Source organism: Artemia franciscana, chromosome 4, assembly GCF_032884065.1.
Source record: "Artemia franciscana chromosome 4, ASM3288406v1, whole genome shotgun sequence".
Classification (NCBI taxonomy): Eukaryota; Metazoa; Arthropoda; class Branchiopoda; order Anostraca; family Artemiidae; genus Artemia; species Artemia franciscana.
Genome location: NC_088866.1, coordinates 56,873,899 through 56,898,829, shown reverse-complemented (window position 1 = coordinate 56,898,829; position 24,931 = coordinate 56,873,899). Strand labels below are relative to the sequence as shown.

General features: G+C 36.7%; 1 protein-coding gene across 1 annotated transcript in view; it reads right to left on the bottom strand.

The window, feature by feature from the left end:
• The window catches only part of LOC136025797 (mitogen-activated protein kinase kinase kinase 4-like), a 131,618-nt gene that overhangs the window by 93,370 nt on the left and 13,317 nt on the right, over positions 1–24,931 (bottom strand). Inside the window, exon 2 of the mRNA XM_065701787.1 lies at positions 11,679–11,846. Coding sequence (XP_065557859.1) covers positions 11,679–11,833 — 155 coding nt within the window. The 5' untranslated portion in view covers positions 11,834–11,846. The remainder of the gene's footprint in view (positions 1–11,678; positions 11,847–24,931) is intronic.

Here is a 24,931-nt window from a genome sequence, read left to right as displayed (position 1 = left end):
AAAAATATATCAACAAACTTTAGCGTAAAGAGCAAGGTGTTGAGGAGGGGACATCCCCTTTCATATACGGAATAACTTCTGTTCGTTCTAAGTTTTAATGTCGCTCCTTACTTGCAGTTAAAAAACCTTGTTTTTTTATTTGATTTCTTAACGTTTTTGAAATCATACCTGTTTTTATTTTGGCTCACCGCACATGAATATTTTAAACGAAATTTGCATATCAATATTTTTTTTGGCTAAATGGCTCTCTCATAGTTTTGATCGGACGATTTTGAAAAAAAGGGGTGGGGGAGGAGGCCTAGCTACTTTCCGATTTTTGGTTACTTAAAAATACAACTAGAACTTTTTTTTACGAACTTTTTTTTTAACGTAACTTACGAATTAACTTACATAACGAACTTTTATATTTGTATATTTTATTACGTATATGAGGGGTTTCGCCCCCCCGTCAATACCTCGCTCTTTACGCTAAAGCTTGAATTTCATCCCAATTATTTGGGACCCCTGAATCACAAAGGCCGTAAAACAAATAGTTAAAATTACTAAAAATACTTTGGTGTAAAGAGCAAGGTATAATGGAGGAGACGAACCCCCTTATATGCATAATATTTTCTGTTCGTTTTAAGTTTTAATGTTGCTCCTTACTTCCAGTTGAAAAAACTTGTATTTATTTATTTTCTCATTGCTTTTTTTAACAATACTTGAAAATCCTGTCCTCCTTCACGGAAATTTTCTTCCCTCATGACAAATTCCTCCATGGAAAGATCGTCGACTTTAATCCCCTTCTCCAACCCATTCCCATCCCAGCTCGAAAAATTCCCCCTAAAAATGTCTGTACACTTCCCGATAGCCATTACTATATGTAAACTATGGTCAAAATTTGTAACTTGCAGCCCCTCCCCCGGGGACTGTGGGGGATTAAGTCGTCCCCAAAGACATAGTTATTAGGTTTTTTGACTATGCTGAAAAGAATGGCTGTCTCAAAATTTTGATCCGGTGAATTTCGAAAAAAAGAGCATGGGAGAGGATCTAGGTGCCCTCCGACTTTTTGGGTCGCTTAGAAAGGGCACCAGAACTTTTCATTTCCGTTAGAATGATCCCTCTCGCGACATTCTAGGACCATTCTAGGACCTTGGTCGATACGATCACCCCTGGAAAAAACACAAAACAAAACAAAACAAAACAGGAAAACAAAAAATCAAATAAACACGCATTTGTGATCTGTCTTCTGGCAAAAAAAAATATTGAATTCCACATTTTCGTAGATAAGAACTTGAAACTTCTACAGTAGGGTGGTCGGATATGCTAATTCTGATAGTGTCATTCTCAAGATTCTATTACTTTTAGGGGGGCGTTTTCCCCCTATTTTCTAAAATAATGCAAATTTTCTCAATTCTCGTAACTTTTGTGGGGTAAGACTAAACTTGATGAAACTTTTATATTTAGAATCAGCATTAAAATTCGATGCTTTTGATGTAACTATTGGTATCAAAATTCCACTTTTTAGAGTTTTGATTACGATTGAGCCGGGTCGCTCCTTACTACAGTTCGTTACCACGAACTGTTTGGAAAGGGGACATGTTTGATCCCAGGTCTACTAAAAGTGTTTTGGTATTAAAGTGAAACTTTTAAGAAATTTCGAGAGGGATATTGACACACTTAAAACATGTTATGTGTATGCTGGTTGTCATTAGCGCGTATATATATATATATATATATATATATATATATATATATATATATATATATATATATATATATATATATATATATATATATATATATATATATATATATATATATATATATATATATATATACATATATATATATATATATATATATATATATATATATATATATATATATATATATATATATATATATATATATATATATATATATATATATATATTTATATATATTTATATATATATATATATATATATATATATATATATATATATATATATATATATATATATATATATATATATATATATATATATATATGTATATATATATATCCCCCAAGCCCCCCCGCGTGCGTAAGTTGTTACGTGCCATATTAGTTACGCGCCATTGTAGTTGTGTCCCTGTGTCCCACCTGTGAATATAGATAGATATATATGTTTTTAACTACGTAAAACTTGCGAATATACAATATTCTTCGCTGTCCCATTGTCTGTGCATATAAATTGATCGTCAGGTTTACCGACTCTTGAACATGCAACATATAATTGTCCTTGGGAAAACAATCCGTATTCAGATCTATACCGCATTTTTCTAATGATTGCCCTTGGGCTTTGTTGGTGGTAATTGCTAATCGAATATTCCCTGTGTTCCCGACGTCATTTATATATGCCCCATGAGCCCTTCCGGTGTCCCCGTTGTAGTTGTGTCCCTGTGTCCCGGTCGTCATTTATATTCCCTGTGTCCCGGTCGCCATTTGTGTCGCGGTGTCTCGGTCTGTAATTTCTCTTTGAGTGTCCCGGTTGTCATTTATATTCCCTGTGTACCGCTTGTCATTTGTGTCCCGGTCTGTAATTTCTCTTTGAGTGTCCCGGAAGTCATTTATATTCCGTGTGTCCCGTTGTCCCGTTCTGTAACATACGACACTAGATCAATTGTGTTGTAACTTTGTTCACGATCCCATTCTACACATGTAGACATACAAGCAGTACGATTAGGTGAAGGCATTCCCAAATGCTTGAGAAGTTTGTTTGCAATAGGTAAGCACAAATCTTCAATCATAACTAAAGTGCAGTTATAAATTTCTGTTGTAAAGTCCAAGGTCATATCTGACCTTTCTAGCCGTATTCGGTGGAGTATATTCTCGGTCATTTGCGATTTGTATTTCTCCCATAACTCTGCAGGAGATGAAGGAGAGCAACTTTCAAACAGTTCGTGGTAACAAACTGTAGTAAGGAGCGACCCGGCTTAATAGAAACCAAAAGTCTAAAAAATGGAATTTTGATACCAATAGCTACATCAAAAGAATCGCATTTTAATGCTGATTTTAAATATAGAAGTTTCATCAAGTTTAGTCTTACGCATCAAAAGTTACGAGCCTGAGAATGCGTTATTTTAGAAAATAGGGGGAAAAACCCCGTAAAAGTCATAGAATCTTAACGAAAATTACACCATCAGATTCAGCGTATCAGAGAACCCTACTGTAGAAGTTTCAAGCTCCTATATACAAAAAAGAATTCTGTATTTTTTGCCAGAAGGCAGATCACGGATGCGTTTTTATTTGTTTGTTTTGTTGTTTTTTTTCCAGGGGTGATCGTATCGACCCAGTTGTCCTAGAATGTTGCGAGAGGGCTCATTCTAACGGAAATGAAAAGCTCTAGTGCCCTTTTTAAGTGACCAAAAAAATTGGAGGGCATCTAGGCCCCCTCCCACGCTAATTATTTTCCCAAAGTCAATGGATCAAAATTCTGAGATAGCCATTTTATTCAGCGTAGTCGAAAAACCTTATAACTATGTCTTTGGAGACGACTTACTCCTCCACAGTCCCCGTGGGAGGGGCTACAAGTTACAAACTTTGACCAGTGCTTACATATAGTAATGGTTATTGGGAAGTGTACAGGCGTTTTCAGGGGGATTGTTTGGTTGGGGGGAAGGTCTGAGAAGGGGGGATATACTGGGGGAACTTTCCATCGAGGAATTTGTCATGGGGGAAGAAAATTTCCATGAAGGGAGCGCAGGATTTTCTAGCACTATTTAAAAAAAAACAATGAAAAAATAAATATGAAAAAGTTTTTTCAACTGGACGTAGGGAACAGCATTAAAACTTAAAACGTACCGAAATTTTTACGCATATTAGGGGCTCACCTCCTCCTAGTACTTCGCTCTTTATATATATACGCGCTAATGACAACCAGCATACACATAACATGTTTTAAGTGTGTCAATATCCCTCTCGAAATTTCTTAAAAGTTTCACTTTAATACCAAAACACTTTTAGTAGACCTGGGATCAAACATGTCCCCTTTCCAAACAGTTCGTGGTAACGAACTGTAGTAGGGAGCGACCCGGCTCAATCGTAATCAAAACTCTAAAAAACGGGATTTTGATACCAATAGTTACATCAAAAGCATCGAATTTTAATGCTGATTCTAAATATAAAAGTTTCATCAAGTTTAGTCTTACCCCACAAAAGTTACGAGAATTGAGAAAATTTGCATTATTTTAGAAAATAGGGGGAAAACGCCCCCCTAAAAGTCATAGAATCTTGAGAATGACACTATCAGAATTAGTATATCCGACCACCCTACTGTAGAAGTTTCAAGTTCTTATCTACGAAAATGTGGAATTCAATATTTTTTTTTGCCAGAAGACAGATCATAAATGCGTGTTTATTTGATTTTTTGTTTTCCTGTTTTGTTTTGTTTTGTTTTGTGTTTTTTCCAGGGGTGATCGTATCGACCAAGGTCCTAGAATGGTCCTAGAATGTCGCGAGAGGGATCATTCTAACGGAAATGAAAAGTTCTGGTGCCCTTTCTAAGCGACCCAAAAAGTCGGAGGGCACCTAGATCCTCTCCCATGCTCTTTTTTTCGAAATTTACCGGATCAAAATTTTGAGACAGCCATTCTTTTCAGCATAGTCAAAAAACCTAATAACTATGTCTTTGGAGACGACTTAATCCCCCACAGTCCCCGGGGGAGGGGCTGCAAGTTACAAATTTTGACCATAGTTTACATATAGTAATGGCTATCGGGAAGTGTACAGACATTTTTAGGGGGAATTTTTCGAGCTGGGATGGGAATGGGTTGGGGAAGGGGATTAAATTCGAGGATCTTTCTATGGAGGAATTTGTCATGAGGGAAGAAAATTTCCGTGACGGAGGACAGGATTTTCAAGTATTGTTAAAAAAAGCAATGAGAAAATAAATAAATACAAGTTTTTTCAACTGGAAGTAAGGAGCAACATTAAAACTTAAAACGAACAGAAAATATTATGCATATAAGGGGGTTCGTCTCCTCCATTATACCTTGCTCTTTACACCAAAGTATTTTTAGTAATTTTAACTATTTGTTTTACGGCCTTTGTGATTCAGGGGTCCCAAATAATTGGGATGAAATTCAAGCTTTAGCGTAAAGAGCGAGGTATTGACGAGGGGGCGAACCCCCTCATATACGTAATAAAATATACAAATATAAAAGTTCGTTATGTAAGTTAATTCGTAAGTTACGTTAAAAAAAACGGTCGTAAAAAAAAGTTCTAGTTGTATTTTTAAGTAATCAAAAATCGGAAAGTAGCTAGGCCTCCTCCCCCACCCCTTTTTTTTATAAATCGTCCGATCAAAACTATGAGAGAGCCATTTAGCCAAAAAAAATATTGATATGCAAATTTCGTTTAAAATATTCATGTGCGGTGAGCCAAAATAAAAACAGGTATGATTTCAAAAACGTTAAGAAATCAAATAAAAAACAAGGTTTTTTAACTGCAAGTAAGGAGCGACATTAAAACTTAGAACGAACAGAAGTTATTCCGTATCTGAAAGGGGATGTCCCCTCCTCAACACCTTGCTCTTTACGCTAAAGTTTGTTGATATATTTTTTCAAGTATAGTTGTGAGAAAGAGTCAAACTTTAGCGTCAAGAGTGAGGCGTTGGGGAGGGAACAACCCCTTTCATATACGGAATAATTTCTTTTAGTTTTAAGTTTTAATGTCACTCCTTACTTGCAGTTAAAATAAAACTTTTTCTTTTTATTTAATTCCAACAGAGGACCGGTATTGTTCTGTTATAGTGCCCATGCTAAGTTATTTATCTAAGTAGCACCTGTTTTGCTGACTAGTCCTTCTGAAATGTCACAAAATATGATGAAAATGTGATACTTAAGAAACTTTTTAATACTTTAGAAACAAATTTGGGCTATATATTTCCACACTAGGAGGGTTGAGGGTAAAGTATAACGGGTCTGCATGCAAAATATGTTTGATATAATTATTCTTATATTATGAAGTAAGAATTGTTTTCTAACTTCATTCTGTCCGAATATTCTACCCCTCCCCCTCCCCTAATGGGCAAATATATAGCCCAAATATTATATTTCCCATATCTTCTGTCATTTATCTTTATCTTGCCTCACACTAAGTTGAAAGAAAGCAACGAAGAAACTGCTTCGACAGTGCCTCAATGAATGAAGAACTTGACGTAGGCAACAGTACTAAAGAACTTATATAAACAACGTAAGCACCGGGCAACGTGCATAACTGAGCAAATTTACAGTGGGGAAAAGTTTAAGGAAAAAACAAAAAAATTAAAATAGCGTCACAAAAAACTGTTTTTTTATTATTTTTTTTTTGCTTGTTTATATTTAGCAAGGGCCCTTTTAAATAAAAATCTAAATATTACTCTTGGAGATATCCTAACTTAGGATATTTGAAATTAATAAAAAAAAATTAGTCATAGAATTTGTGAAACCTGTTTCTCTGGCACCGTCAGGGATCGAACAACGGGTCCCACAATTGGCAGAACCAGTTACATCCGCTACACCAGTACCAGAGTATTCAGTAGAATTGTTTTAAAAGGTTGTGATAACTCGACGAATCTTAATTTGCTCATTAATTACTTCTTATTGTCCTGTAGGTTCAAATCTTAACATCGGCACCGGCAGTGGAGGGGGAAGGAGGGCGGCGCCCCTCCCCTGGAAATGTGGGACTGTAAAGTAATTATAAGGAAACCAAAAAAAAGAGAGCAGAATAGGGAAAACCATAGAAAATTGTGGGTTACCCCATTGTTGACTGCTTGCCAATAGATTTTGACACTTAATAACACAAATATAAGTTCTAATTTGTGATTGAGTGACCCCTTTACAGTTTTCAACAACCATCTTTTTTTTATATATATGATTTGGCTGATGTAAATAAAAGAAAATCAATACCCCATTGTTGGCCGCTTGCCAATAGATTTTGACATTTAATAACGAAAATATAAGTCCTAATTTGAGATTGAGTGACACTCAAGTTTTCAACAACCATTTTTTTTATATGATTTGGCTGGAGAAAAAAAAATTCATTAAAACCTCCATAGTAATGAATGGTAAGTAAAGAACAATCCTTGTCAATAAAGAAAGTATAAGAGCCTAACTATTGATAACTTTCAATCAAAGAATTAGCTTTTTATAGTGATCCTACATATTTATTTGTTTATTAGTAATTAGAGTAGTTATTAGCATAAGAAAGTTCGTATAATTACAGAAATTTTGGTAATTATAGCTATAAGGGGTAATTTCGGTAAAAAAAAATATGCCGTCAGCTTTTGCTTGCATTGCAAGAGCACCCATGAGCTGATATATGAAGCCATTATAATCAGATAGGCTCCCTTTGAACGGAATGTTGGGAATTTCTGTGTTTTTCCCCCTGAACAGATACGTTTTTACGTTTTATAATCATTTTTATTCAGGAGTCATTATATTTATCTAGTTGTCTTCCTCCTTTTTCTAGTGATAAATCCTTCTTGACAACAAGGAGCATTTTGTATATTACGCAATCCTTGCCCCGGAGCTGTAGGAGGCTGGATGTACTACTATCAGACATCTTAACCTTTTTAAAATACTTATCTGTATATTGGGGAGAAGGGATTCAAAAAGACAAGGGAAACTTGTTGCATTTCTAACACTCTTCGTCATTCCCTGAAAGTTTCAACTTAGTAAGTTTCAACTCGCGAGAGACACTTTTTCCAGGCAACTTCGAATGGCATAGAAAAAATAATAAGAAGGAATACTAACAGATATCGAGAAAAAAAAATCACCCCTGCGATTTATTTAGTGTTGAATTGTGATTTATTTATTTTTGAGTTTGATCATTCATTCATTGAACATCTTAAGCCGGATAAGCTCTCACAAAGTTTTTGCCAAAACAAGAATCAGAATTGACAAAACAAGAATCAGAAAACAAGGTTTACAGGTGGTTGAAAGCATTAAAATACAAGAGCTAAGAGCTCATATGGCACTTGTGACGAGGCGAGAAGAGCTAAGAGCCAAGAGATCATATGGTATAAGCTCTAACAAAATTCTATGAATCAACAGATTGATTTAAAAAGGAAAATAAGAGGCTTAATGCCGGTCACGATTTAAAATAAGAGCTCTGAGTCACAAAGTCCTTCTAAATATCAAAATTCATTAAGATCCGATCACCCGCTCGTAAGTTAAAAATACCTCAATTTTTTAAATTTTTCCTCTCCCTTTTGCCCCCCGGATGGTCGAATCTGGGAAAACGACTTTATCAAGTCAAATTGTGCAGCTCCCTGACACGCCTACCAATTTTCATCGCCCTAGCACGTCCAGAAGCACCGAACTCGCCAAATCACTGAACCCCTCTCCCCAACTCCCCCAAAGAGAGCGAATCCAGTACGATTCTGTCAATCACGTATCAAGGACATTTGTTTATTCTATCCACCAAGCTTCATCCCGATTCCTCCACTCCAAGTGTTTTTCCAAGATTTCCCCCTCCAACTACCCCCAATGTCAAAAGATCTGGTCGGGATTTGAAATAAGAGCTCTGAGACATGAATTCCTTCTAAAAATCAAATTTCATTACGATTCGATCATCTATTCGTAAGATAAAAATACCCCAATTTTCATGTTTTCCAAGAATTCCGGTTTCCCCCTCCAACTCCCCCGAATGTCACAGGATCTGGTCGAAATTTGAAATTACAACTTTAAAGCACAAGATCCTTCTAAATATCAAATTTCATTAAGATCTGGTACCCCTTTCGTAAGTTACAAATACCTCAGTTTTCAAAATTACCCCCCCCCCCTCCCAATTCCACCAAAGAGAGCAGATCCGGTCCAGTTATGTCAGTCACGTATCTTAGACAGGTTTCTATTCTTCCCATCCAGTTTCATCCTGATCTCGCCGCTTTAAGTATTTTCTAAGATTTCTGGTCCCCCCAACTGCCCCCCCCCCCCCAGTTACGCTTGATCCGGTTGAAATTTAAAATAAGATATCTGAGTTACGAGGTCCTTCTAAATATTAAGTTTCATGAAGATCCGATCACTCCTTCGTAAGTTAAAAATACGTCATTTTTTCTTATTTTTCAGAATTACCCCCCCCCCCCCAATTGAGCGGATCCGTTTCAATTATGTAAATCACGTATGCAAGACTTCTGCTTATTTTTCCAACCAAGTTTCATCCTAATCCCTTCAATCTAAGCCTTTTCCATCATTTTAGGTTTCCCCACCCCAAACTTCCCCCAATGTCACCAGATCCGGTCAGGATTTAAAATAAGAGCTTTGAGACACGATATCCTTCTAAACATCAAATTTCATGGAGATCCAATCATCCGTTCGCAAGTTAAAAATACCTCATTTTTTCTAGTTTTTCAGAATTAACCCCCCCCCCAACTACCCCAAAGAGAGCGGATCCGTTCTGGTTATGTCAATCATGTATCTAGGACTCGTGCTTTTTTTCCACCAAGTTTATCCCGATCCCTCCACTCTAAGTGTTTTCCAAGTTTTAGGTTTCCCCCTCCCAACTCCCCCCCCCCAATGTCACCAGATCCGATCGGGTTTAAAATAAGAGCTCTGAGCCACGATATCCTTCTAAATATCAAATTTCATTGAGATCCGATCACCCGTTCGTAAGTTAAAAATACCTCATTTTTTTAATTTTTCAGAAATACCCCCCCCCAAATACCCCAAAGAGAGCGGATCCGTTCCGTTTATGTCAATCGTCTATCTAGGACTTGTGTTTATTTTTCCCACCATGTTTCATCCCGATCCCTCCACTCTAAGTGTTTTCCAAGTTTTAGGTTTCCCCCTCCCAACTCCCCGCCCCCGTCACCAGATCCGGTCAGGATTTAAAATAAGAGCTCTAAGACACGATATCCTTCTAAACATCAAATTTCATTGAGATCCGATCACCCGGATCGGATCTCAATGAAGATCCGTTCGTAAGTTAAAAATACCTCATTTTTTCTAATTTTTCAGAATTAACCGCCCCCCCCCCACCAACTTTTTTTGCCAGAAGACAGATCACAGATGCGTGTTTATTTGTTTGTTTTGTTTTTGTTTTGTTTTCCCAGGGTTGATCGTATCGACCCATTGGTCCTACAATGAAGTGATAGGGCTCATTCTAACGGAAATTAGAAGTTCTAGTGCCCTTTTTCAGTGACCAAAAATATTGGAGGGCACCTAGGCCCCCTCCGACGCACATTTTTCCCAAAAGTCACCGGATGAAAATTTTGAGATAGCCATTCTGTTCAGCTTAGTCGAAAACCTAATAGCTATGTCTTTGGGGACGACTTAATCCCCCACAGTCTCCGGGGGAGGGGCTGCAAGTTTCAAACTTTGACCGTTCTTTACATATAGCAATGGTTATTATGAAGTGTATAGACGTTTTCAGTGGGACTTTTTCGCATTGGGGTGGGGATGGGTAGGAAGGAGGGGCTTTCGTGGGATTATCTTTCCATGGAGGAATTTATCATGAGGGAAGAGAATTGCCATGAAGGGGGCGCATGATTTTCTAGCATTATTTAAAAAAAATGAGAAAATAAATAAAAAATTTTCACCTGGAAGTAATGAGTAGCATTAAAATTTAAAACGAACATAAAATATTACGTCTATAAGGGGGTGATTCAGGGGTCATTCTTAAACATTTGGGATAAAATTCAAGCTTTAGTGTAAAGAGTGAAGTATTGACGAGGGGACAAACAACCTCATCTACGTAATAGAAATGCATAAATATAGAAGTTCGTTACGTAAGTTAATTCGTAAGGTACGTATGTTTATTACTAACAAAAATGTTCGTACAAAAAAAAACAGAAAATATAGTTGCATTTTTAAGTAACCGACAATTGGAGGGCAACTAGGCCTCCTCCCCCCCCCCTTTTTTTATCAAAATCGTTCAATCAAAACTATGAGAAAGCCATTTAGCAAAAAAAAATACTAATATGTAAATTTTGTTTTAATTATTCATGTGCGGTGAGCCAAAATCAAAATATGCATTAATTAAAAAACGTTCAGAAATTAAATAAAAGAACAAATTTTTTTTAATTGCAGGTAAGGAGCGATATTAAAACTTAAAACGAACAGAAATTATTCCGTATATGAAAGGGGTTCTCCCCTCCGCAACGCCTCCCTCTTTACGCTGAATTATTTTATTGTTTGAGAAAGTAGAGTTGTGACAGAGTCAACATTAGCGTAAGAGCGGAGCGTTGCGGACGGGAGAATCCCTTTCACATACGGAAGAATTTCTGTTCGTTTTAATGTCGCTCCTTACATGCAGTTAAAAAAAACTTGTTGTTTTTTTTTTTTACTTAATACCACACAAGGTTAGGACCTTTGGTAAAGCTTTCTATCGGCTAAATATTTCTATATTTCTATCTATATTTCTACCGGCTAAATTTCTATCGGCTTCTTTGTAATCTACAAAACTGAGGACTAGATGGGTTTGTTGATGACTCAGGCACTTCTAAACTATTAATCTAAGAGTGAAGAATTGGTTGATACATACTCTCTCCTTCCTAAAACTACATTATTATCCTCTTAAAATTTTACCTAAGCCATTTCTAAGTCTAAAAAGAATCATACTGCTTTCTAAAGTCAAAAGCATCATCATACATCCTGCAACGGGAAATCTAAGATAATTTTAATTCCATTTCTTATCTCTTGATTCTGAGCTTTACCCCTTTATAATTTTTTCACTATACAGAAAAATAACTTACGACTGCTTCTGGCTTAAAATCCTCTTCATGAACCGACTTTTCTTGACTGGAGATGTTATAGCTTTATCCTCTTCCAGAACGTGACGCAGTTCAACGTCCTCGGAATCACTAGCCGTGAACAGCGAGGGCTCATCCTTCTTGCTTTTCTGTCGCATGGTTCGAGCTCGCCTAAAAAAAAAAAAAAAAAAAAATGGAGAAAAAAGTATCGGATACACCATACCCAAACACAGACTATTAGCAGCTAGTCAGCGTATTATTTGAACTTTTGATATTTCACCATCTTGAATGACATTTTAAATTTGAAGTACTTTTACTCAGTCCAAAAAGACGAGGGCACACTTCCACCACTTTTGGCACACTTCCACCAAACATGGTCTACTTTTGGTCATGCGCGGCAAACTTCCATTTACGTTTTTCTTAAGGTGAGCAGACCCTTGGTTTAAGTCTTAGATCTAATTTTAGAGAATATCAAGAATTGAGACTCAAACGAAAGTTCCTACAAACCGTGTTTATCCTTACGCCATGCTATTATTTCATAGGCTTGGAATTCCATAGGTCAGGGTTGGATAATTGATCCCTGCTTCCAGGGTAAATATGCCATTCCACACTATCACAAATAGATATATTCGAAAAAAATTATCACGGGAAGAAAAAAAAAGTTCAATCTATATGAGTCCTAAAAATAGTCTTATTATGGCCGAGGGACCCACACTTTTGGGAGCCACGTTCACCAGGTGGTGTGGCGGAAAGGTGCCGAGTGTGGCGGAAACCATGTCGGGTGTGGTGGAAGTGTGCGGCACTCATTGCGTTCTGAGTACACCATGTGGCGGAAAGTCGGAGCCTCCTCGATTATGGCCTCTGTTTCATCCCACCACAATGATACAAAATTTGCCCTAAATTCTCTTACATAAGTAGCAACTACAAAGAGAAATTTACTTGTCTACAATGACATATTTTGCCATAGGCAATTGATCAAATGGGAAGACCAGACCATCCCTATATTCCCTTCTCATATGGTGTCCCTACTTTTGCAACTAGCTTTAGGTGAACAATTAATTACCTCATTTCTAAGAAAATACTTATCTACAAGATTGTCCTTTAAGTTTATACTTCTAAACTCACAACCAAACTAACAAAATTAGCCAACAATTTTTACTAATCGAAAAATCAGGACATCGCCCTTATTTCCAAACAAACCCTAGTCAATTATATTAAAACAAGAGCTAAGAGCTCATATGGCACTTGTGACGAGGCTGGAAGAGCCAAGAGCTCATATGGTAGGAGCTCTAGCGAAATTCCAAGAATCAATAGATTGCGTTAAAAGGAAAATCAGAGGCTTAATGCCGGTCGGGATTTAAAATAAGAGCTCTGAGTCACGAGGTCCTTCTAAATATCGAAATTCATTAAGATCCGATCACCCACTCGTAAGTTAAAAATACCTTATTTTTTCCAATTTTTCCTCTCTCTTCAGCCACCCAGATGGTCGAATCGCGAAAAACGACTTTATCAAGTCAATTTGTGCAGCTCCCTGACACACTTACCAATTTGCATCGTCCTAGCACGTCCAGAAGCACCAAACTCGCGAAAGCACTGAACCCCACCTCTTAACTTCCCCAAAGAGAGCAGATCCAGTTCGGTTATGTCAATCACGTATCTACGACATTTATAAGCGTTTTCCAAAATTTCTGGTTTGCCCCTCCCACTCCCCCCAATGTCAAAAGATCTGGTCGGGATTTGAAATAAAAGCTTTGAGACACGAGTTCCTTCTAAATATTAAATTTCATTAAGATCCGGTCAACCGTTCTTAAGTTAAAAATACCTCAATTTTTCTGATTTTTCCAAATTAATAACCCCCCGCTCCCTCAAAGAGAACGGATGCGTACCAATTATGTCAACCTCGAATCTATAACTTGTTCTTATTCTTCCCATCAAGTTTCATCCTGATCTCTCCACTCTAAGGGTTTTCCAAGATTTACAGTTTTCAAGATTTCTGTTTCCTCCCCCCCTCCAGCCCTCTATGTCCCTAGATCCGATTCAAATTGAAAATGGAGCATCCTAGACATAAGATTCTGCTATGTTTCAAGTTTCATTAAGATTCGACCACCCATTCGTAAGATACCTCGATTTGCACGTTTTCCGAGAATTCCGATTTTCCCCTCCAACTCCCTTCAATGCCACCGGATCTGGTCGGGATTTAAAATAAGAGTTCTAAAGCACAAGATCCTTCTAGATATCAAATTTCATTAAGATCTGATCACCCGTTCCTAGCTTACAAATACCCCAATTTTTCTAATTTTTCTGAATTATTCCCCCCCCCCAACTCCACCAAAGAGAGCGGATCCAGTCCGGTTATGACAGTCACCTATCTTCGACTTTTGCTTATTCTTTCCATCAAGTTTCATCCTGATCTCTCCGCTTTAAGCGTTTTCTAAAATTTACAGCCCCCCCCCCCCCTAATGACACTGGATCCGGTTGGGATTCAAAATTAGAGATCTGAGTTTCGAGGTCCTTCTAAATATGAAATTTCGTTAAGATATGTTCACTCTTTCGTAAGTTAAAAATACCTCATTTTTTAAAATTAACCCTCCCCCCAACTCCCCCAAAGAGGGCAGATCGGTTCTGATTATATCAATCCCGTATCTATGACTTGTGCTTGTTTTTCCCAAAAGGTTTCATCCCGATCCCTCCATTCTTAAGCCTTTTCTAAGATTTTAGGTCCCCCCCCCCAACTCCAGCCAATGTCACCAGATTTGGTTGGGATTTAAAATAAGAGCTCTGAGACACGATATCCTTCCAAACATCAAATTTCATTAAGATCCCATCACCCCTTCATAAGTTAAAAATACTTCATTTTTCCTATTTTTCCAAATTAATAGACCCCCCACTCCCTCCCCTCCAGATGGTCAAATCGCGAAAAAGACTATTTCTAATTTCATCTGGTCCGGTCCCTGATACTCCTGCCAAATTTTATCATCCTAGCTTACCCGGAAGTGCCTAAAGAAGCAAAACCGGGACCGACAGACCGACAGAATTTGCGATCGCTATATGTCACTTGGTTAATACCAAGTGCCATAAAAAACCAAAGGCTAAGCAATTATAGCACAAATGAGGAAATAATTAAAACTAGGATTAAAATTGGATGTCAGCACACCCTTAAACTAGACTCAAGTGCTGATAGTAGGTAAATATAAATTATATAAGTGATGATCAAACAGTTCGTGGTAACGAACTGTAGTAAGGAGCGACCCGGCTCAATAGTAACCAAAAATCTAAAAAACGGAACTTAGATAACAATAGCTACATCAAAAGAATCGCATTTTAATGCTGATTTTAAATATATAAGTTTCATCAAGTTTACTCTTACCCGTCAAAAGTTACGAGCCTGAGAAAATTCGCCTTATTTTAGAAACTAGGGGGAAACCCTAAAAGTCATAGAATCTTAACGAAAATCACACCATCAAATTCAAAAATGTGGAATTTTTATTTTTTGCCAGAAGGCAGATCACGGATGCGTGTTTATTTGTTTGTTTGTTTGTTGTTGTTTTTTTTCCCAGGGGTGATCGTATCGATCCAGTGGTCCTAGAATATTGCGAGATGGCTCATTCTAAACGGAAATGAAAAGTTCTAGTGCCCTTTTTAAGAGACCGAAAAAATTGGAGGGCACCTAGGCCCCCTTCCATGCTAATTATTTTCCCAAAGTCAACGGATCAAAATTCTGAGATAGCCATTTTATTCAGCGTAGACGAAAAACCTTCTAACTATGTCTTTGGGGACCACTTACTCCCCCACAGGCCCCGTAGGAGGGGCTACAAGTTACAAACTTTGACCATTGCTTACATATAGTAATGGTTATTGGGAAGTGTACAGACGTTTTCAGGGGGATTTTTTGTTTGAGGGGAGAGGTTGAGAAGAGGGGGATATGTTTGGCGAACTTTCCATCGAGGAATTTGTCATGGGGGAGAAAATTTCCATGAAGGGAGCGCAGGACTTACTAGCATTATTTAAAAAAAATGAAACAATAAATATGAAAAAAGTTTTTTTCAACTGGAAGTAAGGAGCAGCATTAAAACTTAAAACGAACAGAAATTATTACGCATAAGAGGGGCTCACCTCCTCTTAATACTTCATTCTTCACGCTAAAGTATTTTTAGTAATTTTAACTATTTATTCAACGGCTTTTGTGATTCAGGGATCATTCTTAATGAATTGGGACAAAATTTAAGCTTTAGTGTAAAGAGCGAGGAACTGACGAGGGGGTGAACCCCTTCATATATGTAATAAAAACATGAGAATACAAAAATTCGTCACGTAAGCTAATTTATAAGTTACGTATATCTTTTACTAGTAAAAACATTCGCAAAAAATCAAAAGTTCTAGTTGCCTTTTTAATTAACCAAAAAATCGGAGGGCAACTAGGCTTCCTCCCCTCGCTCTTTTTTTCTCAAAATCATTCGATCAAAGCTATGAGAAATCGATTTAGCCAAAAAAAATGCAAATTTGGTTTTAATTATTCCTCTGCGGAGAGCCAAAATCAAATCATGCATTGATTCAAAAACGTTCAGAAATTAAATAAAAAAAAAGTTTTTTTAACTGAAAGAGCGACATTAAAACTCAAAACGAACAGAAATTACTTCGTATATGAAAGGGGCTGCTTCCTTATCAACGTCCTGCTCTTTACGCTAAAGTTTTTTACTGTTTTAAAAAGTAGAGTTGAGAGAAAGAGCCACACTTTAGGGTAAAGAGTAGAACGTTGATAAGGAAGCAGCCCCTTTCATATACGAAGTAATTTCTGTTCGTTTTAAGTTTTAATGTCGCTCCTTACTTTCAGTTAAAAAAAACTTGTTTTATTATTTAATATCTAGAAAAGCTACATCATTTTGTGGCACAAAATTAACGTCCGGGCCCTATTATAGTCGAACTTATTGATAGATCAAAATTACGGATGACAATGGCTCCAATTATGAGTTCCGTTCGTAATTTCTCAGGTTGAACAACGTTAAACTTCCTAGCACAAAATTTGTGACAGACCAATCAGAGTTAAGATTCAACGCTTAATTTTTGAAAAAGGAAATAGAAGCTTAGGACATCAGTTTTACCTCTAACATAAATCTAGGAAAAGATATAATAGTGGTAGTAGATATTTATGAAAAGATAACGAATACGTCCCCGGACTTGACAGTATTGGCGTTACTACTGCTAGTCGCTTTAGGTGAACAATTAATTACCTCATTTCTAAGAAATTACTTATCTACAAGATTGTCATTTAAGTTTATCCTTCTAAACTCACAACCAAACTAACAAAACTAGCCAACAATATTTACTAATCAAAAAATCAGGGCGTAATCCTTATTTCCCAATAAACCCTAGCCAATCATAATAAAAAAAACAAAAAGCTAAGCAATCATTGCACAAATGAGGAAAGAATTAAAACTAGGGTTAAGATTGGATGTCAGCACACCCTCAAACTAGACTCAACTGCTGATAGCAGGTAACTGTATGTTATATAAGTGATAAATAACCCATTTTGTGGCACAAAATTAACGTCCGGGCCATATTATAGTCAAACTTGTCGACAGATCAAAATTACGCATGAAAACGGCTCCAATTATGAGTTCTCTTCGTAATTTCACAGGTTGAACGACATTAAACTTCCTAGCATAAAATTTGTGATTGACCAATCAGAGTTAAGATTCAACGTTTAATTTTTGAAAAAGAAAATAGAAGCTTAGAACAGTTTTTTTTTTTCTTCAAACATGAATCTAGGAAACGATACAAAGATATAATAGTGGTAAAAGACAATTATGAAAAGGTAAAGAATACGTCACTGGACTTTACAGTCCCCATCGGCGGTGCTGATCTCCATTTCATGGCCCTTCAACCAGGAGGTGCAATGGGGTTTGGGATCAGCCATCTTATGGTTTCGCGCACCCTTCCTGTTTACCTTCCCCAGATTACTCCAGGTGCCCATTTACAGCTGGGTCGACTATTGCTAAGCTTACAGAGTCACGCCATTGACCCCCTTTCCACACCAATGACACCAGGACTCGAACCACTGTTATCACGGACACACGATTTGAAGTGTAGAAGCTAGCAATTTTGATAGGACGGGGACAAAATGATTTTTTTTCCGTGTTCGACTTTCTTGTCAAGTAAATTTTCCTATTCTTTAGTGCAAGCATGATGGAAAAATCAAGAAAAGGCGCATGTGATTCATAAATCATTGCTTTTTTCATTGACATATGAGGAAGACTGCAACCACCCCTCAGGCTCCCACCTCTCTGTGCTAAAGATGAACTTCAGCTTAACAATGGATCAAGATAAAGATTAAGCTTAACAAGGATCAAAGATAAAGGACTCGCTAAGGTGCCTTTGTTTTTCAAAATAAAATAGAAATTTTTCTCAAGAGGAAGCCTGCTGACCCAACAAATCCCTACTCGTTATACTTAACTGCTACTTTTTATTCCAATATTTTGATATGTGAAAACGCTAGTTTCTACAATCAAAGGGTAAGTTTCCCCTGCTCCAGATTCATATTTCATGCTTAATCTGAATATATTCCTCCAGATGAAGAAAGGTCATGGACCCCAGCCGTGTGCCTATGAGCCCCGCTGATGGAAAGTTTGAAAATGTGGGCATAATTATCATTGAAATTTTGAAAATGTGGGCATACTATGCACTTTTTGAAGCTTTAGTTACCCCCCCCCCCGCCTCCCATCCAAAAAGAAAGAAATACCACCCATGCACACACGATGATCAACAGACTTCTACTCTAATAGTTATTATGCAGCCATGCCATACCCTACAAATTTTAACATTCCTGGACATATAATCTATGATAGCAGTTCGACTTATATTAAATGCATGTATTTTTAGGAATAAATGCATCACGGCTTGTCAGTATAGCCAATGAAGCTGGGAGGCTATCTAAATGCCTTTTGGAAGTTCTAAGTCAATTGACTTCCTCGAAATTGTTATTCAGTAGCACTTTGAGGCCATATGGGACCCAACTATTGTCTGACAAATTAGTGGAAGTTGACAATTTATTTCGCCTCCTCTTAATTAGAAAACGCTTAAATATTTTAGTTTCAAGTCAGAAAAACTCCACTGGCAGTCTACAACTAAGTTTTCTTAAGATTGAAATTTTTTTCAAAGGTTTGTTCCTTTTTTCTGAAAATTAAGTACAAAAAAGTTTTCTTAACTGAAAGTATAGAACAATATCAAAACTAAACTGAACAAGAAATTGGTCCGTATATGGGCCAGGGGCTACACCCTTCTCAACCCCTGCTCTTTACGCTAAAGTTTTACACCTCTTCAAATTCCTCCTTATACCACCTCGACGGCCTTTGTGTTCGAGCCGTTCTTAAAAAATTGGGACAAAAAGTCAAATTTTAGCGTAAACAGCGGAGAATTAAAAGAGGACAGCCCCCTGATATTCAGAATAATATCAATTCGTTGTAAACTTTAGTATCATTCTTAATTTCAATTTGAAAAAACTTGTTTTATTTAATTTCTGTTCATTTTCAGTTGTTTACCCACGGCTACCCTGATTGCAAGGTTGATTGCCTTTAAATCCGACTTTTAAAATCAAAATTTAACTTATGCGCAGCAATACTTAGAAAAAAGAACTCATCTAGTGTATTTACTTTTCCAAATTAAGTACGGTTATCCAAATTAAACAATAATTTCAAATATTGAGATTTTGCAGATGGCACCATTATTTCTCTCATATATATTGTTATTGCACAGTTTCCATCAAACTAGTATCCCTTTTTGGGGGAGTTTAGTTCCTATTTCTAAAATTGTGCCAATTTTCATGTGGTTAATAGCTTTTCATAAGTAACTTTAGAATTTAGACATTTTGCATAATCAAAATCAGCAAGAGTAACATGTTTTGTTGCTGCATATTTTGTAATCGAAACATTCTTAAGAGTTTAGGTTTCAATTGACAAGGGCTTCTCTTTACTTAGAGTTTATTACTAAAAGTTGTTGGACTGAAGGCTCCTCCAAATGCGAAGGAGGGTAACTACTCCCCCCTTCAACTCTCGTTTTTTACATTCTATTTTAATATTCGTAAAAAAGTGCTTCGAAATGATATTCCTCTTTGAGCAAAATGCATCTTAAAATATATGTTAGGAGGATGGGGATCAAAAACGGAAAGTTACTTATGAGGTGATCATTTTCACAGATTAAAAGGCAAACTTTTCAAACCAACCTGTTTTATAGGGACGTTCCCCATAGACAACAATAGGGGGATGACGCCTAACAGAGACAAGAAGGCATTCAACATTGTATAGGAAATCAGATATATTACCGTTTAAAAGCTGAGAAAAAAATGCTTCTGGTAGCACTTGCCACTCCCCAACCCCCGAAATTTCCTGACGACACTCATGATGCATATTCCAATTTTTCACCTCTATGCCTGTAGACACGTGAATATAATCTTTTATGCCATACACACAAACACACAAAAATAATTGTCAAAACGAGAGGAGGGTTATCACTCCTTGGCAAAGTTATTGAAGGCAAGACCAAAAATATCATCCTTCCTGGTTACAAAAATGTCAGTAAAACATTCCTTCTAATGAGCCTTCTTCCAATATTCCAGAAATATCGGTTCGATAGGATCGCCCCTGGCGAAAAAAAAAACGAAAAATAACACGGATCCTTGACCACCCTTGTCGTAAAAATAAAAAAAAATCCAAATTCTTGTAGATAAAGGCTTGAAACCTCTACGAAAAAATTTGCTCTTATATGCTGAATTCGATGGTGTGATTTCCATCTAAATTCCTCACCTTTTTTTTTGGTTACTTTGCCCCTTTCTTGAAAATTGGGCACATTTTCTCTCAGGTTTGTATCTTTTAATGGATGGCTTTAAACTTAATCAATTATATATATTTTGAATCATCATAAAAATACAATTTTTTAAGTGTGCATATTGATATCAAAACCGTTCTTTAGAGTTTTGGTCACTATTAGCATGATATACTCCTTATCTACAGTTTATTACGACCAACTATGTAACACAAAAAATATTTAAAAAAAATCCGATATAGACATCAAAAAACAATGTTCCTGGTGTCATTTGCCCCTCCTGGTAAGTTTCCTTGCTCTGCTTAAGGATTGTCCCACCTATCCACCTTTGTTCCAGTAAAAATATGAATGAAGTCTTGTATTTTACAGAAGAAAACATTTTTCTGCAATAAGAAGCGAGCTATCACCACAGAGCACCCATAATCAGGCCTTTTTCAAATGAAGGGAGATTAAAATTTAATTCCTACCTTCAAAATCACCCCCCTCCCCGACCCTTTTCCATACTTATCTGAAGGCTCATGGAGAGTTGGACAATTTGGGCATTGATAAGCACTCTTTGAGGCATCTGGCAACCCTCCCCCTCATGCACAATGACCCACCACGCCTCCTTCATAATAGCTGTTGCGCAAATACGAATCTTAGAAGCATCAGGCGCATTAACTTAGTTAAATAAAAGTTTAAAGTAAATCCCCATATTAACCATTCAGCTCGAACTAGAAGATTTTTTAAGGAACAAACATGCCACCGTACGGTATCACTTTCTCTCCAACCGGGAAACTCATTATACAGTATTTCAATACATTGGAATCGATTGACTATCTCAGAATTATCAATTGAATGCAATTTGGCCCTCTTTGGGACAATATCGTAGTTTAGTAACACAAAAGGGTGGAAAACACGACTTTTCCGTGGAACGAACTTTATTGCCACTTGAAAAATGTATTGAACCGTTAAATTTCGTTCAAATTAAGCCTCTCCAAATTTTCTGCAGCCACTGGTTCGGTATGATTGCCCCTAGGGAAAAAAGGACAAAAAAATCACATCTACGATCTTTCTTCTGTGAAATGTCAAATTCCATATTTTTGTAGATTGGAGCTTGAAACCTCTGTAATTGAGCTCTCTGATGTGCTGAACGTGATAGTGCGATTTTCATCAAGATCATCATCATTTTAGTGGCGCTTACCTCCTTTTTCCAAAATCAGGCTAGTTTTCTCAGGCTTCTCACAATGAATTTTATAGATTTGAATCAGCATAAAAATTTAATACAGGTTCTTTTAAACAGGTTGATTATACAGGTTCTTTTAAATTTACAACTTTAAATGTTAAATTTCATTTTTTTTAATATTTCAATTGAACATAATTTTGTCCAAAAATAATTCTAATAATTAATTTAAAAACAGCAAATTGCTGATTTTCTTCAATATCTATCTATTGAAAATTCAACATTGACATAAAATTTATTAAAATATCAATTTTTCGGTTGCATTTACGATAATATTTCAAACATAAGACCTCAGAGGGGTGACTTTAGCCCCCCCCCCCCTATGGATATGCTTCAGATGTATTAAATGTTTCAAGCTTAAATATGAACGAGAAAATATGTTGGCTTAGTATTAATATACTCTATGAGTCATTACATCAGCTAGCTGGATCCTTTCCCACTGATTTTAGTTTATGGATACAATAAATTCAATTTTGGGGCTGATTGGCTGATTGGCATTGGCTGATTGGCCATGTTGACAGTGGCTGGCGAATAAGGCGAGTTGACTTTTTTTGTATATACTTTCTTTAGTTAGCTCCTCTTTAGGCTTCAGAAAGTTCATATAAGTTCACCTTGTTGAATGAGACACTTTGGTCAATAAAATGGAGTTAAATATCCCACGCTCGATTTTGGTTATTCTCCTTACCTGGTTAGGTTTGGGAAGAGAGCATTTAGGTTAACTTCATCATTATAATAAATACACAAAAGTCATCACTTCGAAATATAACACTGATGTCAGTTACCGAATCAACCTTTTCCAAAGATTTGGGCTAGTTTTAGCCTATAAGTGGTTGGCTAAATAACTCCACAAAAAAACACACGAGAATTCAAGTCTAGTTTTGTTATAAATTTGTGGCAGACCCACTATCTTTTAAACTACATATTAAGGAATTAGCTGGGCGTCGCCTCATGTAATTGACTAATTTAAAAAGTTTTTTTCTAGAAAATGGGTTTTTCAAAAAAAGTAAAGAGCTGCATTAAGCCAAAAATTAGCAGAAATAAAGTCGAATAACTTTCCAAGCGTCAAACTACCACAAATCACAAACAATAAACAAATGAAACTCAAAGCTAACAGAAATTGCAATAAATAGCTGAGTCAAACTCAAACGAGCAAAAATTAACATGAGTAGGGTTGATAACCCCCATTCCTTTTTAAAACCAGAACATAATTTTCGCTTTACTAAAACAAAAAATAAATGACAGTGGATTGTCAGTTTAATATACATACACTGATATTTATTCCTTAAAGTTTTAATATTTCTATATTTATTAAAGTGAAAAAGTGAAAGCACTTAAAACGTTTTCTGTTTTCAAAATCCCCCAAAATTTACTTTTAAAGTTCTAACTTGGTAATATAAGTTGTTCTTGGGATACTGCTTTGTCACCTTCTTGAAAGTCCACAAGCTCATAGCTTGTTTTGATTTAGTTCAAAATCCGCCTAAATATTCCTTAAAAGCTTCAGCTTAATACCCTTGGCTTGCGCAGTAGCAATAGTTGTAGCAGCATTAGCAGCAGTATGGGAATAGCACCTTTGGTTTCTTCAACATCCCCTTCAACACACGCTGAAAGTTTCAGCTTAATACCATCAACCGTTCTTGAAGCATATCTGATATGTCTGTTTGATAAAATGTGTGGGTATACATAGTTTCGATTTATTTCCATTTAGTTTCTATATTTCCCAAATTTTTGCCTTAATGCCCATAGTTTTAATAGGAGTAGTAGTAGCAGTAGAATTAATAGTAGTAGCCTAAGCTTTAGTGGCATTAGCACTAATAGAAGTAGTAATAATAGTAACAGTAGTAGTAGCATGAGTAGAACCAGAAGCATTAGGATCCAAATATTTTCTTTTGGTTAGTTCAAATCCCTCGCAAAAAGCCCTGTTAGTTTCAACTTCACATACCAAACTGTTCCTAAGATATTGCTGTTACACCCTTTTGACAACCTACATACAGACGGCGTGTTGTGATTCAGTTCACCCCCCCCCCGAAATTCCTAGAAAATTTCACCTTCATACCGTTAGATGTAGTTGTAACAGTAGTCAGAGTAGTAGTATTGATATTACTAGTAATAGTGTCAATAGTAATAGCGATAGTAATAATAGCAACAGTAATATTACCATATTGCCTATTGGTCAGTAGAACATCCCTCTTATCAAGTACTGGAAGTTTCAACTTCATAGAATTAGCGATTGATATGACATTGCTTACATGTCCCTTTGATAACCTATATGTTCATATATTTCTTCAGATTTTCATCTCAATACGCTTAGCCTTACAAGTAGTTGCAATAGTAGTATTAGTAGTAGTAGTAATAAATCTAGCAGTAACGGTAGTACTAGCAGTAGTGTGCAGATATTACCTTTTGGTCAGATGATCTTCCCCTTGAAGCATTCCCTGAAAGTTCCAAATTAATTCCCAAATCAATTCTTGAGATACGCTTCTTTGATAATGTACTTGCACATAGCGTCTTTCGATTCAGTTCTAATCAAATATTGTAAATGGAATATTCTGGTAGTAATAGTGGTGGTAATTGTAGTAGTATTGGTAGCAAGCAAATTTTGCCTTTTTGGTTATCTCCCTTATCATTTGCGGAATGGAGGGTGAGTACCCTCCATTCACTTCTGACTCTTAAAAGGGGCACTAAAACTTCCGACCTCCAATCAAATGAGCTCTATCTGATCCAAAGTTTATACGACCATCCGTTCCATAAGAACCATACGTGACCCGTGGCATAACTTACAACCCTTGCCTCTGGGTTCTGGGGGGGGGCTGTGTCCACCATATAGACATTGTTATACGAATTTTGGAATATCACAACAAAATGACTATCTCCTAACTTCAACTGAATGCGCCTCGGGAAAAAGGGATATCAGGGAGGGGGTGGCTGGTTCCACATCACTTTTGACTCTTAAAAGCGAACTAGAACTAACATTTCCAATTAAATGAACCTCTTCTAAAGTTCACACGACTACCCCTTCCAGAAGAACCTTATATGCCCCTGGGGCTTAGCTTAAAACCCTTACCCATAGACTCTGGGGAATCTGTCAAACCCAAGGCTTTGTTAAATGATCTTTTGACTATTTTTGAACAATCCCTCCGATCACTTTGAATCTTAAAAATGGTGCTGGAACTTCTGGTTTCCAATCAAATGAGCCCCCTCCAAAGTTTATGTGACCGCCCTT